The 21,216-nt window shown below is 34.5% G+C and overlaps 1 protein-coding gene across 6 annotated transcripts in view; it reads right to left on the bottom strand.

Annotated features, from left to right (window-relative positions):
- LOC127841953 (uncharacterized) overlaps nt 1-20,225 on the bottom strand; it is a 237,060-nt gene extending 216,835 nt beyond the window's left edge. Inside the window, exons 1-9 of one of the 6 annotated variants that reach the window (XM_052371145.1) lie at nt 19,992-20,153; nt 18,799-18,953; nt 17,872-18,013; nt 17,215-17,287; nt 16,687-16,780; nt 15,960-16,078; nt 11,624-11,811; nt 10,949-11,025; nt 8,649-10,082 (exon numbers count right to left, since the gene is read on the bottom strand). In XM_052371145.1, coding sequence (XP_052227105.1) covers nt 9,849-10,082; nt 10,949-11,025; nt 11,624-11,811; nt 15,960-16,078; nt 16,687-16,780; nt 17,215-17,287; nt 17,872-18,013; nt 18,799-18,953; nt 19,992-20,070 — 1,161 coding nt within the window. In that variant the 5' untranslated portion in view covers nt 20,071-20,153 and the 3' untranslated portion in view covers nt 8,649-9,848. Of the gene's footprint in view, nt 1-8,648; nt 10,083-10,948; nt 11,026-11,623; nt 11,812-15,959; nt 16,079-16,686; nt 16,781-17,214; nt 17,288-17,871; nt 18,014-18,798; nt 18,985-19,991 lie in introns of those variants that run through there. The other 5 variants (XM_052371150.1, XM_052371146.1, XM_052371147.1 and 2 more) reach the window with 5 other exon arrangements.
- Between the last annotated feature and the right edge of the window lie 991 nt (nt 20,226-21,216).

The raw sequence follows: 21,216 nt of genomic DNA, 5'->3' as shown, positions 1-21,216 counted from the left end.
ATATTGTCTGCATGTTGTCTAAGGTTGTATGTTTTAACTTATTAAACCACAACTCTCTCGCACCGGCAATCATAGATTAAATATTAGTTTGTGCAAACCACACACAAAAGAAGTTATAACGCCTTAAATTTAGTCTCGATCACAAAGTGAAAAGCGGTAGCAAAATAGAACAAACACATCGCGCTTGTCTTTTCAGTATTGGGTGCATGTTGTAGGTAAGTTACTTTATCAGAAGATATCCCGAACCAAAAACATATGCAATAAATCGTACCAAACTCATAATAAATTGGTGAATACATTGAGAAATGCTGATTGATTAGTACCATCTGCTTATTATATTAATGGTAAATGTAATGGGCTCTGCAGAGAATATTTAATGCAAAAAATATGGGTTAACAACCCATTAGACATCTTACTAGAAACCAATGTTTATGGAACATGATTCAATTCGAAAATGGGTTTTGCACGGTCAGGTATTCAGATATCTACTACACGATCCAACATCTATTTGTTAATCCATGCAAGTCATATACTTCTAAAAACAAAATCGGTGTGTTGACGAATAACATATTAAGCATGCAGCCATAAATCACCTTGTGACAATAAAATTTAGTTTGAGTAGGTCGTGACACAGAAATGAATAATGTTTTGAAAAATTGGTAGACTTTTTGAGACGCTTATTCTTCGTAATTGTATATTTAAGGTTGATATTTCATTCATTTTTGCTAAATTAGATCATATAAGCAAAAGTTAAGTTTTAAATTAATACAAAAGATACACTGGCCCATATCGCATTCGCATGGGGTGAGTTGAACTGATTTATTATCGGATTTTTTAAAAGAGAATGCAATGATTCGCATTGGTTAAAGAAAACTAATGACAACCAGGTTATCGAGTAAGATCTCTAATAATGTGGAGCATCTGCTAATTAAATATGGCGGCGATTGCTTACGTTCACTTTCTTTATAGATCTTCCGTTTTATTTATAACCTTACAAATGATACGCTTTGGAGCAAACTGATTAAATAAATAAAGTTGATATAAACAAATGAAACAGTTTTGAAACAGTACGTGAGAATGAAACTAAAACAAACAAATGTGAAAGGCATTATAACATACCGACATTATCTATGAAATATTGAAGTTTGGACATGCAACTACAGCCGTTCTCGTTACTGATGCGAATTAATTCGAACTTTGAGAAATGGACGTTAAACGCCGTGAAACGTTTTTTGCAATATATCAATAAAATTAAGCTTATCATATAAGGGGGTTATGTAAGCGGAATTAAAAGCCTTTAGTTTTATTAATTTTACAAATATACTCATATAAATGTGCTACTTTGCTTAATGCTTGTGGTTGAACATTCATTCTGATCTTTGCCAAGTCAGTACCCGCCCTTTTTAGACGTAAAATTAATGGGGTAAGATTAAAAAGACGAACCAATTTTGTTTTTACTTTAGGAAGCCTGTATACAGTTTTAGCAGTATGTTTGCACTTACCATAATTCGGCTATCCATCCACAGACATTATCAATGCGCACGAGTATGAACCTTATATATACCAAATCGCAAACTTACACACAGTTTGACCAATTAAAATGCTTGTTGGCTTAATTCTTTGATTTATATCGGTTAATACATTAAATCTGTTAACAAAATGAGCTCACACGCGTTCATATAAATATATAAGTAGTATGCATTCAAAGCAATATTACGTAGCGTCGTAGATCTTCACTACACTATTTAGGCATTTAACATAAAATCGTACAAGTTTGTGGCTGACAATAAGGTAGTTTTAGCAATTCTATCAATTATATATGTTCACAAAATATCCAAGAAAGAAAGCAGGTAAACCTATTTGACACTGAACACAACTGTGGCAAACAAGCAAATATACTCCTTTCAGCCAAGCTTCATTATATTGCTTAAACTGATTTTCATTGGTTGAATATAAATATAATTATAATTTCAATTAAAATTTGCTGCTTTAAGAATGCCAAGATATGTTTTAAAACTAAAGCAAATAGTTCGACCAAGCAGTTTGACAAGCTCATTATGTCGAGAATTTCCATCGCAATGTGTATTATAAACAAAATAGGTAAACAACTGGACCTCTATAAAAGTTCACTTACATGTTTTTGATAGAACACCTCGGTCATTGTATTGAATATTTACTCTCGCGTTATCGAATCGTGTTATAAATTAGATCATTGACCTGTAATCGACTTGTTTAAAGGATACACGCTGTTAAATAACCGTATTTAAAGAAACTGTATTGGCAAACGTGGTTGGTTTATAAATTAAATTGTTTAGCATAGGCATGAAGAGGTAAACAGATACAAACTCTATTAATAATACACAATATAAAGTTAAACCTGTTGTAGAAGTAATGAAGTAGTTTACTAGATAAACCATTTACTCGCACACTTATGGGAATTGCAGAGGCTTTCTTGTTCATACAAACACTTACACCATTTTTTAACAACACGGAACGTGAATGTTCAGTTCAGTACAGTAAGTACATTGATGAGTCCCAAGATTGAGCGTGATATGTTAAACATGTTTGTTAAATTATAAGCACGAACGTTATCAATAGCATATTTCATTAAAGCCAACATCAAGCAAATTATCGATAAGTAAAGTCCGAGCGCAAAACACTGATTGAATGTATGCACACTAATAATTGCAATCAATATTACACTTTTACAATACTTTCGCTCTATTATTCGCAATCATTATGAGTAAATATAAGGTCAGTTCAAATTTCAACCAAAATATAACCATTTATGGGCAAATAAAAGCTTCACTTGCGAGTCCATGTTGCGGCTATATAAGGTAACCAGTGAGAAATGCACCGAGTAGTAATCGAGGTTACGTATGCACCAGAGTAAGCTAATGTACTCTAACCGTGAGCATGTTGGCGATAAGATGTTCTGAAATTCGGACACCTGCCAAAGGCGTATCTTTAGTAGTTGGTATGGAAACGCCGCCTCCATTACGCTTACATTTTCTTTTTTTAATGGCATAATTATCCAATCATGTGAACTGAAACAACCAATTGCACGCCTATCGCACAATCTTTAACCAGTTTATTGTAAGTAGATTAACAAATATTGCAATGATATATTCGTAAAAACTCCAGTCTGCTGATCAAAAGTCGATGTATATTTAAAGACATAAGCTTTAATGAAAAAAATATGTATATTTTAGTGATTTATATTCCTTTTGCAGGATTTACCTTTAATTATAATTTGGTTCGAATAAATTTTCTGCGATTGGAATACCCGGTTCTCTTGGAACGAAAGTAGTGTACTTACTCGGTTTACTTCAGAGGTAGTGTACTTACTCGGTTTACTTCAGAGGCATCATCCGATACAGACTTAAATAAAAAATCCGATTTATTATTACCAAATCGTTTTAGATTTGGGCGGTGTTAATGCATTGTTTTTGTAAGTTCATTTGTAAGATGTCCATAAGGAACAATTGCTGCTAAAGTATCTTTCCTTAGTATATTGTTTTTTGGGGCTTTAAATGATTCCGTCATGACGATATTGCCCATTATTAAAACATAATGTGATTTTACTGAAGAAGTTTGATTACGCTTATCCAATAGGTTCACATTTTCGAAAACAGCCCCTTATTTACTCATCATTCTGAAACCGCCCCTGGGTATGTGTGTTATGCTGTACACAATAACTATGATAAGCTAAAGTTATTTATAACTATGACTGCATAAATCATCGAGCTGATAAAAAGGACCTATTGGCCCTTTCAGTATTTAAATGATTCCGTCATGACGATATTGCCCATTATTAAAACATAAAGTGATTTTACTGAAGAAGTTTGATGACGCTTATCTAATAGGTTCACATTTTCGAAAACACCCCCTTATTTACTCATCATTTCGAAACCGCCCCTGGGTATGTGTGTTATGCTGTACACAATAACTATGATAAGCTAAAGTTATTTATAACTATGACTGCATAAATCATCGAGCTGATAAAAAGGACCTATTGGCCCTTTCAGTATTTAAATGATTCCGTCATGACGATATTGCCCATTATTAAAACATAAAGTGATTTTACTGAAGAAGTTTGATGACGCTTATCTAATAGGTTCACATTTTCGAAAACACCCCCTTATTTACTCATCATTTCGAAACCGCCCCTGGGTATGTGTGTTATGCTGTACACAATAACTATGATAAGCTAAAGTTATTTATAACTATGACTGCATAAATCATCGAGCTGATAAAAAGGACCTATTGGCCCTTTCAGTATTAAAAAGTATGGTTGTATTGCATTAGGCGTATATGGAATATTATAAATATTTGTAGCTATTTATACATTTTAGACCTTATTTAAAGGGATCTTTTCACGCTTTGGTAAATTGACAAAATTGAAAAAAGTTGTTTCAGATTTACAAATTTTCGTTTTAGTTATGATATTTGTGAGGAAACAGTAATACTGAACATTAACCATGCTCTAATATAGCCATTATATGCATCTTTTGACGATTATAAAACCTAAAAATTATAAAGCGTTGCAACGCGAAACGATTGAATAATTTGGAGAGTTCTGTTTTTGTCGTTAAATTGTGTATAACTACGAAGATTGCTTATATAATGTACAAAATACGTCAAGTATGTATACTCGGCGGAATAGCTCAGTAGGCTAGAGCGTTTTTACTTCAGGACTCCAGGGGTTACTGGTTCGAATCCTGCTCCGGGCAATATTCTTTTCCTTTTTTAAATTTTATTCTTGATTTTTTACTGGAGCTTTTACGATCAAATGTTTACATTTATCAATATAAAGCATTTAATGAATAAGTTAAAAAATGCCAAAAACTGTGAAAAGGCCCCTTTAATAGTTTTTCAAAGGATGTCTGAAAAACCCCACTTACATGAGCTGAACAATTGTCAGATAGCCCCTCTTGTTTTGCATAAAAGCAAATTGGTTCAAGTTCCGTTTAAACAATTTCCAACTTAAATATCTTAGACTGAACACGTGTCTTTAATACTGACAAGTGCCTGGACTGACGATAAATTATATTGCTAAATCCCTTTATATTTTTAAAACTTGTCTCATACTGATGACACATACTTAATACACTTCATTTACTTAAAAGCCATGCTTCTTTTGCACATACACAGTCCACTTGATAGTTAAATACTTAGAAACTTACACTCGATTCTTTCGTATTTTGTTTTCAATATTTCCCCTATAGATTTATTTTCTCGAGAGCCACAAAAAAAGACACTAAAATTGTATAATTAGAATAAGATATACATGACTGATTTGAGAAAGGTTTCATGTTATATCGGCTTCGGAAAGTCGTTGATATAGATTACTTGTTTAAAACTGCTATACATTAAGCAATTTCTTGTAAATAAAAAACAAATACAGTAAATATGTTTATTATTACATTTTGAACAAATAATGATATCATATCCTAATCCTTATGTGTATTACTGAACGTGTATCTTTTGTGATTATGTTATTTTGATGTCAGGCAAGCAATCTAAGCGGTAAGAGCCCCCAATCCTTTGCACTGACCGTTCCAAGGCGGTGACCCCAGCTTTAATTATTCAACTAACACTTTATTTTGAATGGCATGTATCGTAAATACTAGCGACAGAACAAAGGTAGGATCTCTCTTATGATGATGTTGCATTATAACTTTTTTAAGGTATTGTAAGTTGCACAATTCAGATTTGATAACACTGGCTATTTATACACGCAAATAATTAATTTGTTGATTGCAGTTGTTGAATTGTGTGCATATTTGCATTACAAAACTTGTGAAAATATAAAATTTTATCAAATGGCCCCAAAATCAATCCCGATCCCCGATGAAGCTTGCTTTACCCGAATTGTTAACAAGATTTGGCTACGCGCACTATTGTTGTGGACCGGAAATGGATGATGCCGGACGTCAACGTATTAATAACGATAATTCCGAACATAGATAAACAGAAATAAAGCTGACAAAAATATATACTAGTTCACGGACTCTAGATTACACGGATATGAAACGGGACCGTTACGCCAAATATCTTGTTGTGTCTAAGTCACGTGACCGTGTCGTAACTATCGATCTTTTATCGAAGCGCCGAGGTTATACATTTGATGTACCCACTCACGTATTTTGTTAAATTATAGTTTCATTTCTCGGCCGATTTTGACAAATTATATATCATTAGAAAGCTTACGTTACGTAGTAAACAGATATATAAATATATATTAAGTTTTTCTTCTGATTTCGACAGCCCGGCGAGTTATAACTTTAACTTTTACAAAAATCATACCGATTTGGAGTTTTAGAATCTAGATTTACGGTTGACATGTTGGTACTTAATACCAATTTGTAGCGTTTATATTTGGAGTTCAGTTTTAAAAATTACATCTTGCTTAGGAGAATAGAATTCTGTATACGATAGAAAAAAAATTGTTTAAAAAACGAAAGTAATTAAGGAATGAAGGCGGAAAAAAGTAGCGCGCGTTCCTAACGCACTGAACTGATGCTACGGTCTTGGCGATTATGCTTTTGTTTAGAAACCGGCCATTGAATTTCCTTTGCCATATTGTTATATTTTTTATGGAATATATTGTAGTATTGTGTTCACGAAACATATCAATAAAGCTTATTATAGATTAATCTAAATAAATTAACGATTTCAGCTCTTGTTTATAACACAGAAAGGGTGTTAAATTTATGATGAAACAGCGTATATAGCGGACCCTCTCGATATTATTCGGCTTTGCATGCATACTTGAAATAAAACTTATAATTATTATGATTAAGCTGGCTGACATCTATACAGTATTTAGTTTATGGCAATCTGTATGGGCAGATGACTATAAATGTTTTCAATACACTACATATCTTATAAACGCAAAAATGAGTATTTGGCGTTACATTACTCCAAGAAATGACCACTAATACCACGAGAAGACATGGAGGTATCATAAAAAGTGTAAACTGACCAGACATTGCCACCTGTGGTTAGGGACCAATATACAAGTATAGGTCCCTGCTGTGGCGTATGACACCATAGTGTTATTTAGTATTTGTCGGCACAGTGTCTGATCATAACGAGATAATTGGTTTGTGCTGAACACAGGGGCAATAAAACCACAGATCTATCAATAAACAAGATTATTGAGATGTCTTTTATTGAACACCTCGATAAAAAGGCTCAAACCACGGACTCTAGATTACACGGATAAGAAACATGGCAACATTCTCAGAATCATCACTGCTATATGTGTAATCACCTAACAATTCGTCTAAAAATAATTTATATATTTGAGTTGAAGACGATGAACTGTTGTATAAGTCTGAATAAACTATCTGTCTGCCTGTCTAAATCTAAGCCGTCATCGTCCCGGTGAAAAAATCTGATTTTGAAAAGTTGGACATGATGCCCTGATGTCAAAATACGAAATGACCCGCGTAACACCGACCGTGATTTTAAAGAATCTTTAATAAATTGATAATTTAAGGTAAATAACATTTCTAATAATTATACATAATTACCTCGTTGATAATAAACAGCAAACGATGAATGTTTTTGACACCCATTTTATTTCAGGTATGCATGCAAAGCCGAATAATATCGAGAGGGTCCGCTATATACGCTGTTTCATCATAAATTTAACACCCTTTCTGTGTTATAAACAAGAGCTGAAATCGTTAATTTATTAAGATTCATTTATAATAAGCTTTAATGATATGCTTCGTGAACAAAATACTACAATATATTCCATAAAAATATAATAATATGGCAAAGCAAATTCAATTCTAAACAAAAGCATAATCGCCAAGACCGTAGCATCAGTTCAGTGCGTTAGGAACGCCCGCTACTTTTTTCCGTCTTCATTCCTTAATTACTTTCGTTTTTAAACAAATTTTTTTTCTATCGTATACAGAATTCTATTCTCTTCTCCTAAGCAAGATGTAATTTTTAAAACTGAACTCCAAATATAAACGCTACAAATTGGTATTAAGTACCAACATGTCAACCGTAAATCTAGATTCTAAAACTCCAAAACGGTATGATATTTGCAAAAGTTAAAGTTATAACTCGCCGGGCTGTCGAAATCAGAAGAAAAACTTAATATATATTTATATATCTGTTTACTACGTAACGTAAGCTTTCTAATGATATATAATTTGTCAAAATCGGCCGAGAAATGAAACTATAATTTAACAGAAGACGTGAGTGGGTACATCAAAATGTATAACCTCGGCGCTTCGCTGTACGCCAATTGTAAAAGATCGATAGCCACAACACGTTAAAACGCGCGGTGGTTAAACATAAAATGTGAATTACTTGTGTTTAACTCGCTATAAATCCATTAATAACAACGGGAATATACTAAAAGTTATATTTTTTTGAAAGAGGAATTAATAAGCAACAAGATAACGTATAAACCAATAAAATCGGATGAATAGTTTTTGCATAAGATTGAATTTACTACAGTAAGGGTCAAATACTCGATTCATCTCCTGTCAATATACACTCCGTGACTAGTTTAATCTTATACTTAACAGTTTACATGAAAGTTCTCAATACGAAACACACGATAACGCTACACTTAAAACGAAAATACAATACTAAAAATAATATTTATAAAAACAAAAAAAGTAACATACTTTTATTTGGATAAACATAACTTTGTTCCCGAAGTACACTGAATGGTGCGCATTTCAGTTGTTGTAAGGATTGTTATACGAGCTATGAACAGTTATTAACAACTTAATATAATTGCACATACATTATTGCAATAACTTAAGATCGTGTAGTATGTTACATAGATGCTAAGCCTGACAAAAGTGTGAGCATAACACATTTATTATATAACATGTATTAGCAACACCGCTTTTCGTTGAAGTTCAGGGTGGATTTCAAAAATGTTGAAATTGATATACCGTTAGCTATGAACATTAATGTGTAGACTTCAAAAAATATTATCATATTCATAGCTTATCAGTACATTATTAATAAATTCATTCCACGTTCAACATTTTATAACAACTAACAGCTAAACAATTGATTGATTTAACTTATGTTTCACAAGGTTGCATTTAGCTTGTCGATCTATCTTCACATTTAAGCTGCGGGTGCATCAAGAACATTAAATGATCAACGTGAATAGAGAACAACTTGAAACACTTTGAGAATGCAACAAACTCTTGCAGTAAGGCTCAGCAGTATTTGACATACAAACCACGTAAAGAGGGCAACGTGTGTATCAGTGTCTACATTTGTTTGTTTCTTAATTAAGATAATTATATAACATTTACTTCAACATAATAACAATTTCGCTTAAATTGAATTTATAAACTATTTTCGAATAACGTTTATATAACTAAAATCTTCAATACAACATATTAGTTTGTCTAATTAATCTACTTGGGTATCTTGCCGATTTAATCATTTAACACAGCTTTTCCGACAATAAAAGCGTGTGGACATCTCAGATGTAAACGTGACACTAAACGAGTACTTAACGGAGACCAGTTTTCTGAAATCGGTTTACTTAGTGTTAATTTATATTATGATAATCCACGTGTGCCTACCATGGCAAAATACATTAAGAATTGTTCGACATTCTAAGGCTAATCATATAATCACCATGCTGATGATTGCCTTATTCTAAGTGTGTGAGTATAATGGCAATAGACACAAAAATTGCTCACAATTCTAAGGAAAAGTCATGTGTTCATCATGCTACTAATTGCCTTCTTTTAAGTGTGTCGATTTAGCTGTGCATTTTGAGGTCAAACACCATGCCCAAATTCGAAAGCAATATCACGTGACCACCATGCCGTTAATGGCGTCTAGGTCTGCATTTTGAGGTCAAACACCATCAACATCTTGCTGATTGGTTCGCAGAGAGAGAGCAGCTTGAATGGCTCATGCATGGCAATCTCCACAGCGTGGGGGATCGAGTCTGTGATCCAGAAGTTCTGGAACCTGAAATCTCCGTTTGTAAACTTCCTCCAGCTATCTTTGGGAAACACCGCGTGCGTTACGTAGGCGCTGACGGCTTTTGCACCTTTTTCTACGAGTGCCTGAAATTGTGCCAATAATCGTAAGAATAGGGTAAGTATTCACCCAACAATTCCTACAGTCTACGAATAAAGCATATTCTTTAAATTGGCATATGCACAAAATCCTTTCATTTTAAGTCAAACTTGTCATTAACCTCCTATATCTTCATCATTTTTTACGCAGAACATTTTGTTAATTACAAAAATCGTCAGTAGCTGTCTGTATTTATTTTATGCTTTCTGCTGGATTATAGAGAAATATCAGTGAATTAAAACTGATATTTCACTGTTTCAAACATTGAAAAATAACAGTGAAAATTATCGATAGTGTGAAATAACGTTTTTTTTTACGAAATGACGTCATTATTCCAGCGAAATTCTCTAGTTAAACTCTTTTACAATGTAAATAAACAGTATAAAAGCATACAAATAAAAGAAACTTTGTTTGATACGGTGGAATATCAATTTTTATTCACTGGTGATCATAGAAAATATATTTTTTCAATCATTGCTGCGCCACTAGTGAAAATATTATTTTCTATGATAACTTGTGCATTAAAATCGATATTCCACCGAATCAAACAAATATTCTCAATAATTTTACACTCTGATTATGTTTTCTTGGTTCTTAGTCTATTTATTTTTCTTAATTCCAAGGATGGGTTGGTGAATACGGGGCCTGATCATTTTACTTTCTCCATCAACAATGAGTTACCAACGATATATACTTAACACTTTACTGGTGTTAGCAAAAGCAGGTCAACTGAACATTTAGCACATCAAATACATAAATAATTCGTGAAAGAAATTCAAATTAAATACTTGGTATTAATTTTAATACTATCAACATTCCAATACAAAACTTCTACTAGTACCAAAAACAATACCTCTCCACAGTTTATCAACGTTCCTCCAGTTTGTACCAGATCATCCACAACGACTACATGTTTGCCGTCGGGGTTTCCTGCATAGAAGGTATTTCACCTGTGACATGTGTACGGTATAAACCTAATAACTTTATTTATATATGGACATCTTGGTAACAATTATGGCCTTGAAGGCTTAACAGATGGAATTCAGGAATGGGTTGGTGGTATGTCGTTAATTTAAGATGTTCTAGTTTATGGATATCATATAATTTGCTAAACATACTAACATCTGAACAAAAGAACGAAACTACATACAAAGTAGCTTATTGCAATATACTCATCAGACATATGTTTTGTTTAGTTCATTCAATAAAAATTATACAGCCAGTAAATTACAATGTCGGCGCTATAATGATATGGGTATATATATATATATATATATATACAGAGAGAGAGAGAGAGAGAGAGAGAGAGAGAGAGAGAGAGAGAGAGAGAGAGAGAGAGAGAGAGAGAGAGAGAGAGAGAGAGAGAGAGAGAGAGAGAGAGAGAGAGAGAGAGAGAGAGAGAGAGAGAGAGAGAGAGAGAGAGAGAGAGAGAGAGAGATATTAATTTACCGACATACTTATATTCTGCATTTCAAACTGAATGTTCATAATACAGTAATACAGATATTTATGTTTAACTGAACCATACCATCTTTCACTTTCACTATTCTCTTGTTCCCTTCACGGATCTTCACACATGTGATCGTGTCGTATTTATGTGAGAAAAACAGGTGGAATCGTTTGAACGCCCCGTCATCCGGGAACGCTATGGCGATGTTGTCCTTGTCGGGCAGTGTTTCCAGGGTAGACATGATCAATGGTATGGCGGATTCCAGTCTGCAATAAATATAAATAAGCTCTGCGAAAACGGGGTTAAATGCATGTACGTAAAGTGTCGTCCCATATTAGCCTGTGTAGTCCGCACAAGTTTATAAGGGACGACACTTTCTGCGTTTATGGAATGTTTCATTTAAAGGAGATATTTTCTTTTTTTTAATCTAGTTAAGGCGGAAAGTGTCGCCCCTGATTATCCTGTGACGACTGCACATGCTAATCTGGGACGAAACTTTACGCAAAAACACAGAACTTATGAATTATCGTACAGTTGTTCGATATATAGGTGCATAGTGACAGCAGATTTCAGCTTGCAATATAAATAATGGGATACATGTTACTAACATCTGTTAGACGTGTTACGCATCAAGTTTAACAATCAGGAAATCGTACATATTAAGACTAACAATTAAGGTCCAATTATAAAATAACGGTTAATTGGACCGAGTTTTCAACTCTACCACGAAAAAATCTTTATGTATGTTCAACTAATACATTTTTATAGAGATAATGGCAATACCTGATATTGTTTGAGTAGAAAAACATAGCAAATATGTCCAATTAAATGATAACAGCCAAATAACAACTATGATTATTGATTGAGCAATAAAAAAGCAATACAAAACATACGCATATTTAGTACAACGTATATTTTGATCGGTTTTTTAAGTAACACGGGCACTGAAGATAACAATTGCATTATTTCTAGTGTATTGAAATATAAACAAAAAGTTGATTGTATCCTTTGTTGACTTAACTTTAACATTTGATTTATTGATAATAGAATTTTCTTAACATATAAATGCTAGACGTTGTAATATGATATATGCTATATGTAAACTGACCCCATATACATGTACATTGCAGTAATATTAACTTCCGGCAGCCAATTGTATAAACAATTTAACCGGACCGCTCGAGCCATGGTTCGCTCGAAGTTTGTGTATGTTTACTTTCATGAAGTCCGTAATTACTTCGATTTCATGGTCGCTGAAAGCTTTCGCTCTCTTGACAGTTTCCATTTTGTCAAAATGTCGTCTGTCAAATTGACAATTTGCGCGAAAATGACGTCATGTTTAGTATTGCATTGTTGGTAATTTTACTGCGGTAAGGTTACAAATTTTAATGATTAGGTAACCGCGCAGTAACCATCGTTTATACAAAGGAAAATAAACGGTGGTAACCTAACCATGTAAATAACTGCGGTAAGCAAATAACCACAGTTAATTTAAACCACCGTTTATACAATTGGCTCCGGATAAATAATAAAACTCTTTTATTTAGTAACATATTTCCGTGAAAGCTAGTGACAAGTACGGCAAGATTCCAAATAACATCATTTCATTTTGTCTATTAAGTACTTAACAACATTATGTATTGAATGGTGTAAATGGCATTTTTAATGAGCCCCTGGAACTTATTTTGTTTTTAAACGCCAACGATATTGACATTTTCCCTCAAGACGAGGGTTTAAAATCAATACTAGAAGCCAGTGCACGGGGTTCATAATCGAGTAGCAGCCATATAGTAGGGGAACAGTAGCTCAATGACAAAGGGAGAGTTCATTGTTAACAACGGATAGTGGTTAATGGTTCAATTATAATGACATTCGGCTAAAAACTAGATTTTCGTGTTATCTACCGGGTTCATTATTAATACTTATCTTTAAGTCTAAAATATTTTCACATTCGGTTAAAAACTAGATTTTCGTGTTATCTTCCGGTTTCATTATTAATACAAGCATTTAGACAGCCGGGGAATAAGTAGTTCAATGATAACGAGACAGTTTATTGTTAAGAACGGACAATCTTTAAGTGTAAAATGTTTTGACAATCGGTTAAAAACTAGATCTTCGATTGGATCACCACTGTTTAAAATGTAGATCTTCATTTGCGCAAAGGACATGCAATGTTGATATGCAACTGTCCCTTAAGTGAAAGGTTATGTTCTAAATTAAGCAATTGATATTTTGCAAGTCAAACAATCCATACATAAAGCAAACCGTTTACAACCTAGATTCATTGTCATAGTATACATAACAGGAAGTTAAAATAAGCTTTCTAACATTACTAAACACATCAGACATTTATATACACGTATACTTGAAACTTAAAGGATTCGTTTTATTTCAGTATGTAAAAGCGTGCTCAACATATCTTGTGATAAATCATTTCATTTAACAAGCCCCTGTGACGATGACCTTTGACCAGCAGGCGTCAACATCAAGCCTTTGTTGTTGTTGTTTTTTTTAGTTTTTTATCATCACAACTTGCATCCTCACCAAACAAAAACGTAGGTTAAAAAGCTCTCCTGATTTTGTGCGGAAATGAAATAGTCAGTGGACAGACCAAACTACCATAAGACCATCCTGAAAGACCTAACGACCTCCCCGACATGTCAACCGATCATCCTTACAGACCAACCAACCGATCATCCCAACAGATCAGTCGATCATCCCGACAGACCAGCCGACCTCCCCGAAAGACCAACCGACCATCCCCATGGACTAACAGACCAGCCCCATAGACTAACTGACCAGCCCCATAGACTAACCAACCAACCCAGTAGACTAACTGACCATAATGATAGACTAACCGACCATCCCCATAGACAAACCTACCATCCCCATAGACTAATCGACCAGCCCCATAAACTTACTGACCAGCCCCATACACTGACCATCCCCATAGATCAACCGACCATCCCCATGGACTAACCGACCATTCCCATAGAGTAACTGACCATACCCATTGACTAACCGGCAATGCCCATAGAGTAACCGACCATACCCATAGACTAACCAACCATCCCCATGGACTAACCGACCATTCCCATGGACAAACTGACCATCCCCATAGACTACCCGGCAATCCCCATAGAGTAACCGATTATCCCCATAGAGTAACCGACCATCCCCATAGAGTAACCGACCATCCCAATAGACTATCGGCAATCCCCATAGAGTAACCGACAAACCCCATAGACTAACAGACTATCCCCATAGACTAACCAACCATCCCCATAGACTAACAGACTATCCCCATAGACTAACCGACCATCCACATAGACTAATCAATCATCCATATAGACTAACTGACCATCCCGACATACCAAACGACCAGCTCGATAGACAAACTGACCATCCAACTGACGGACAGTAACAATGCAACATACCCCTACTTCTTGGGACAGAATTAAACACACTGTGTTTGTATTATATATTCAAAGTACAGTGTCTGTACTGAATATCAATATAAGTGCAGGAAAGTGTACACACAATATAAACTTTCAAGTTGTGATAACTGATCGAAGAATAAGTAATTAATCGTTAGTGTGGTTATTTATGTTTTTACAGAAAACAAAAAATATATAAAATCTCAACATAACAAACCAAAGTGCAATATTTTTCAGTTTTAATATTGGCGGTTTGTAAACGAAGAGTGTATAAATGCATAAAATTCGTATTTTTGCAGTTACATGTACTTCGGTTTAAGCAATTCTTATTTTATTCCCTGAAAAAAACTACATACTGATAAATTAAATGTCTAATATATTCAAACTAAGAATGGCTAACGCAAGGTCAGTAAAATTTAGAAAGAATACAAAGCCCAACTTTCTCTTTAAAAATAACTATATTAGCCTCGTTCTGAGAAAACAGGGCTTAATGAATGTGCGTAAAGTGTCATCCCAAATTAGCCTGTGCAGTCTGCACAGGTTAATCAGGGACGAAACTGTCCGCTTTTATGGAATTTTGTGTATATATTAAGTCTATGCTAAACAAAAATCATGTATAAGCAGAAAGTGTCATCCTTGATTAGCCTGTGCGTACTGCACAGGCTAATATGGCGTTACACTTTTCGCACATGCATAAAGCCCCGACTTCCCTGAGCGTCGCTAAAATATGCAACATGCATTAAGCCCCGTTTTCCCAGAGCGTCGCTAAAATATGCAACATGCATTAAGCCCCGTTTTCCCAGAGCGTCGCTAAAATATGCAACATGCATTAAGCCCCATTTCCCATGAGCGTCGCTAAAATTTGCCACAAGCATTAAGCCCCATTTTCTCAGAGTGCAGCTAAAATATGCCACATGCAATAAGCACCGCTTTCCCAGAACCAGGCTAATACAATTATACTGAATTATTCTCATTACCTGGGAATGACGTTGTCTGAAAAGTAGAACCTCTCTTGTAGCGCGTGTATATCGAATATACAGATCTGCACGGGACCGCGGGCGGTGAGCGGTATGGAGGACATCATGATAGCTAAAGTCTAAAAACAAACACACAAACAATTTCTGTAGCTATATTCCATTTACATTCACTTTTATCTCAAATAATTCTCAATTCAGCATAATTATGATATTTTAATAAATTAATTCAATATAATTCAAATAATTCTTAGTTCAAGTGCTAAACAACGGTGTTTCTTTAAAGAAAATGTTCACAATAACACCGATTGAGAATGTTTAAGTTAAGAGAGGAGAGATTTACTTAAGCATACAGATACGGAAATACATGTATACAAAAATGGTCTCTGCAGATAAACATATGGACGGAAACAGATGGACGGACGGATAAACAAGATTATCTGTAAGTAATTCCGACTGACTGACTGTCTGACTGACCGACCGCCGGCCGGCCGGCCGGCCGGACAGACCGACCGACAGACAGAAAGACAGACAGACAGACAGAAAGACAGACAGACAGACAAGGCGAATCAGGTACAACCCTTTTTCTTTCTTGCCAGGGAAAAAAACAGATTATCAGAAAGTTGAATGTTCTAAGGAGTAAAGTGGATGTTAGTCAGTTTCCTTTGGCAAATTGTCCATGAATGCTCTTTTTTTAGCCAATAATATAAAGGAGTGCACATTGTATCACCTTGGCTGTAGCTATCTGGCCTTCCATGTCCACTCTCTCCATGGTCCCAGTAGGGAAATACGGCAGTATGAAGTGAAAGGAGCGAGCAAGGTATCTGGGAATTAAAGCAGGGTTTATGCAACATAACACTTTATGAACTGAGATAAATCAATTATTACAGAACTTATATGAATCAATTATTACATGTATATGGGCCGTGCTCTGTGAAAAGGGGGTTTAATGCATGTACATAAAGTGACGTACCAGATTAGCCTGTGCAGTCTGCAAAGGCTAATCAGAGACGAGGCTTTCCGCTTTTATAGTATTTATGGTATTTTTTGTTTAAAGACAGTCTCTTCTTAGCAAATATCTAAAAAGTTAAATTTTAATTAACTAAAACAATCATTTTCTTACCAAATTTGTTTTTGAGAATATGCCTTTGAATGGATGGATACATAATTTTATGATTATCAGTATAATACAACAGCGCCTTTCCCTATACAATTGTAACCAACACTATGTTCTTAAGCACATTAAAATGAAATTTACCTTGGAAACATGTATAGGACCGAGAGCTGTTCAAATATCACGCTGGGGTCATGAAAGCTGCCAAGAAATATCACTGAAAGCATTCTAACAATAAAAGGTCCAGAAATTATTACAGTTTGCATTCTAGTGTTCATAAAAAACTAACACTTAAACATCCATAATTTCAATTATAGTTGCATTCGTTAGTAATAGATTCTAGTTTAAATACCCTCTGAGGCTTAAATAAGTTACTAAATTACTAAATTAAATTAAACAAATAGACAAAATAAGTAAAATCAGGTATTGATAACCGTTACTCTTATTAAAATACTTAAGTTTATTAGAAAATAAGCCAACACTGAGAATGATTTAGAACTCTGAACTAAATGCCATGTGGTATCTTAACCCTTTCCCACTCAGAAACAAAGTGAAAATCGCTATGTGCAAACAGCATAAAACCAGAACAGCCTGCCAGTAACTTGCAGTCTGTTCAGGTTTTATGCTGTTTGCTGCTCATCAGTATTTAAGGTTTGGAAATTAAGCCTTTAAAACTTGAATCTAGTATGACAGGTCTTTAATTAAATTTAACTTTCTAAGGGACTGCAAAGGTGTCAAAATATGTACATGTATCTAAGTGGTAAAGGGATAAATTGTTACACTGTGAAGGTTTAAACCAACCGTCTTTTCCCATCATGCAATGCACATCACCAATGAAGAGGTTTGGGAAGCCATCTTGGAACTTGTCCCATTTGATTGTGTTTCGGTACTCCACACTTCTGAATAATGGCTCCATTTGAGCACTGGAAAATGATCTATGAAACTGAAATAAACAAAACATGTGCCAACAAGACATTAATGCACCCACATTTCACTTTTGTTTCACCCACATTTCACTTTTGTCTAGAACTCTACTCTTGTAAAAAACAACATGTCTTGGCTTTTGACCTATAAGTGTGACATTGACCTTTTAAGTAAGGAGACCATTACACCTGACATGTCGCCTTATGATTGTTGAAATTTGTGTCATGTTATTTTTTATTCTTTTTAATCAATAAGGAATTGTAATGACGAAGACAGATATTTGGAAAATACATCCGCACAATTGCCAATATCTCCAAACTAGAAGGCTTCAATTAAGCTTGGCTTTATGCATGTGAGCAGAATGTCCCAGATTAGCCTGTGCGATACCCACAGGCTAATCAGGTACGGCACTTTCTGCCTTCACTGGAATTTCGTTTTGAAAAAACAAAAAAGTCCATAACTGCACAAGCTTATCAGGAATGAAACTTAATGTAAATGCATTAAGCCCAGGTTTCCCAAAACGCGGCTCAAATAAACCTATGAGTCCTGTTCTGAGAAAACTGGGCATAATGCATGTGTGTAAAGTGTCGTCCCAGATTAGCCTGTGCAGTCCGCACAGGCTAATCAGGTACGACACTTTTAGCTTTTATGACATTTTTCGTTCAAATGAAGTCTCTTCTTAGCAACAATCCAATTTAGGCAGACTGCACAAGCTAATCTGGGACGACACTTTAGGCACATGCATTATGCCCAGTTTTCTCAGGACACGACTCCTATTATCAGGAACGCTACAGCTGCACATACAGGGGTCTTGAGATGTTGCTGGCTGGAAGGGCTCAGGCCTTCCTCTGATTTTCTCGCTCTCTGACCGCATCTCTCAACGATCTGTTCGGCTAGTCGATGCATGCTCGGGTGAGCATACAACAACACAGGTTCCGATGCGCTGGACATTGGTACGCCTAATATGAAATCCATTTTGTTTTTATGATTGGAAGGAACGGATATTTACCATAAAATCAATAAAATCACATGAAAATTCTATTGTCTTAACCACAGGATTCTTGACTGATTAATTCACTTCCTGCTATGTGAAATAATCTTTTTTTAATCATTGAGCATTAATACAGACATTAAAGGGATCTTTTCACGCTTTGGTAAATTGACGAAATTGAAAAAAGTTGTTTCAGATTGGCAAATTTTCGTTTTGGTTATGATATTTGGGAGGAAACAGTAATACTGAACATTTACCATGCTCTAATATAGCCATTATATGCATCTTTTGACGATTTTAAAACCTAAAAATGATAAAGCGTTGCAACGCGAAACGATTGAATAATTTGGCGAGTTCTGTTTTTGTCGTTAAATTTTGTGAAACTACAAAGATTGCTTATATAAGGTATAAAATACGATAAGTATGTGTACTCGGCGAAATAGCTCAGTAGGCTAAAGCGTATTTACTTCAGGACTCTGGCAGGACTCCACGGGTCACTGGTTCGAAACCTGCTCGGGGCAATGTTCTTTTCCTTTTTTAAATTTTATTCTTGATTTTTTACTGGAGCTTCCACGATCCAATTTTAACATTTATCAATATAAAGCATTTAATGAATAAGTTAAAAAATGCCAAAATCTGTGAAAAGGCCCCTTTAAGTGGACATAAACTACTTGACAAGTATACATTTATCATTTCAAGCCACCGTCCTATCCCACAATAAGTGTTATAAAGTGCAAATATTCCAATTCTCTTTCACTCAGTATTAAACACAGTACACATCATCTTCCCAAGAACCACTCCAAATAGAAGTCACTTGAAACAGAAATGAAGATTTCACCACTCAATCAGTGAATGCTAAAGTTATTTATACAAATTGTGCATCAATGACAATATAATCATGCTGTCAAGGTAGAAATTTCGAATGCTTGAATCAATATACTCCTGCGTCGTGACTAGTATTGGAAAATAGAATAAAAGTGTATCAAGCAATGACAGTGGTTTATACCTTTATATACGGAACTTAACTTGCTCACTTCATTATTCGGTAAAGTTGAAGCGATTAGATAATATTGTAGAATAAACATGACCGTACCTTACACGGTGGTCAGTGGATGGAGATAATAAATGGAACGTTAATGTGAGTCATGGCAGACACTTCGTTAGAGATCGAAAGTAGAATTATTCCACAAAAGTTGTGCAATAATCGATTTGTTTACTATTGCTACTACACCTTCTGTTGAAGAGTTTAATTTAAATGGGAGACAACTTGTTAAAGAGCAACAATAAATACTTAATAGCGACAAACATTTTCAGTACGACAAGCACGCACGAGTAAGCACGTGCAATATTAATTTGTGATTGCAATCATCTAACTCATAGGCGCTCGATGTAAATGTTTATATTTTTTATTTATTATTATTATTATGTCTTTAGTTACCGGTAGTTTATTATAATGCAAACACATACTAAATCAATAAAAATCTTCCGACAAAACGTCTGCTTAAAAAAAAGTTCGACTATGTACATGTAAATTGACAATTTCTATGTACATAGTCGAACTTTTTTTAAGCAGACGTTTTGTCGGAAGATTTTTTATTGATTTAGTATGTGTTTGCATTATAATAAACTACGGGTAACTAAAACATAATAATAATATAAAAAAAATTATAAAAAAATATAAATATTGACATCGAGCGCCTATGATCTAACTCCCAGCTACTGACCCACCGGCTTGCTAGGAGCTGTACGTATGTACTTATAAAAGCTCACAGCATTCAGGAATAACTTTTTAGTGTTTTAGACAAGACAAGACGAGACAAATATTTATTCAGACTTGCACAGTGTACATCGTCTAAACACTAGATATTTCACATACAATTATGTCACAGAGATAAACATAGTAATACTATAAACATAAGGAGCATCGTATACGTTTAAGAAAAGGTACAGAGATAAACATAGTACCGGGTAGTAACAATAACATAAGCAGCATCGTATACGGAAAAGAGGACAAGCAGTGTTATTTTTTGTTCGATGATCTCTAAAAAGGTATCAGAATTGAACATGCTGTTTATAATTATTTGATATAATAATTTGAACACAGTTTGATTGTTAACCGGGGAAATTCGGATAAAATCTATGTGACGAGAAAAATCTGCATACTATATTTTTTAACATTATTCATTAAGAGATGCCACAAAAACTGTCATATTAACGAGACTATGTCATTT

Source organism: Dreissena polymorpha, chromosome 8 (genome assembly GCF_020536995.1).
Source record: "Dreissena polymorpha isolate Duluth1 chromosome 8, UMN_Dpol_1.0, whole genome shotgun sequence".
NCBI classification, from domain to species: Eukaryota; Metazoa; Mollusca; class Bivalvia; order Myida; family Dreissenidae; genus Dreissena; species Dreissena polymorpha.
The sequence above is the reverse complement of the archived record's forward strand: the minus strand, read 5'-3'. Positions and strand labels throughout refer to the sequence as shown.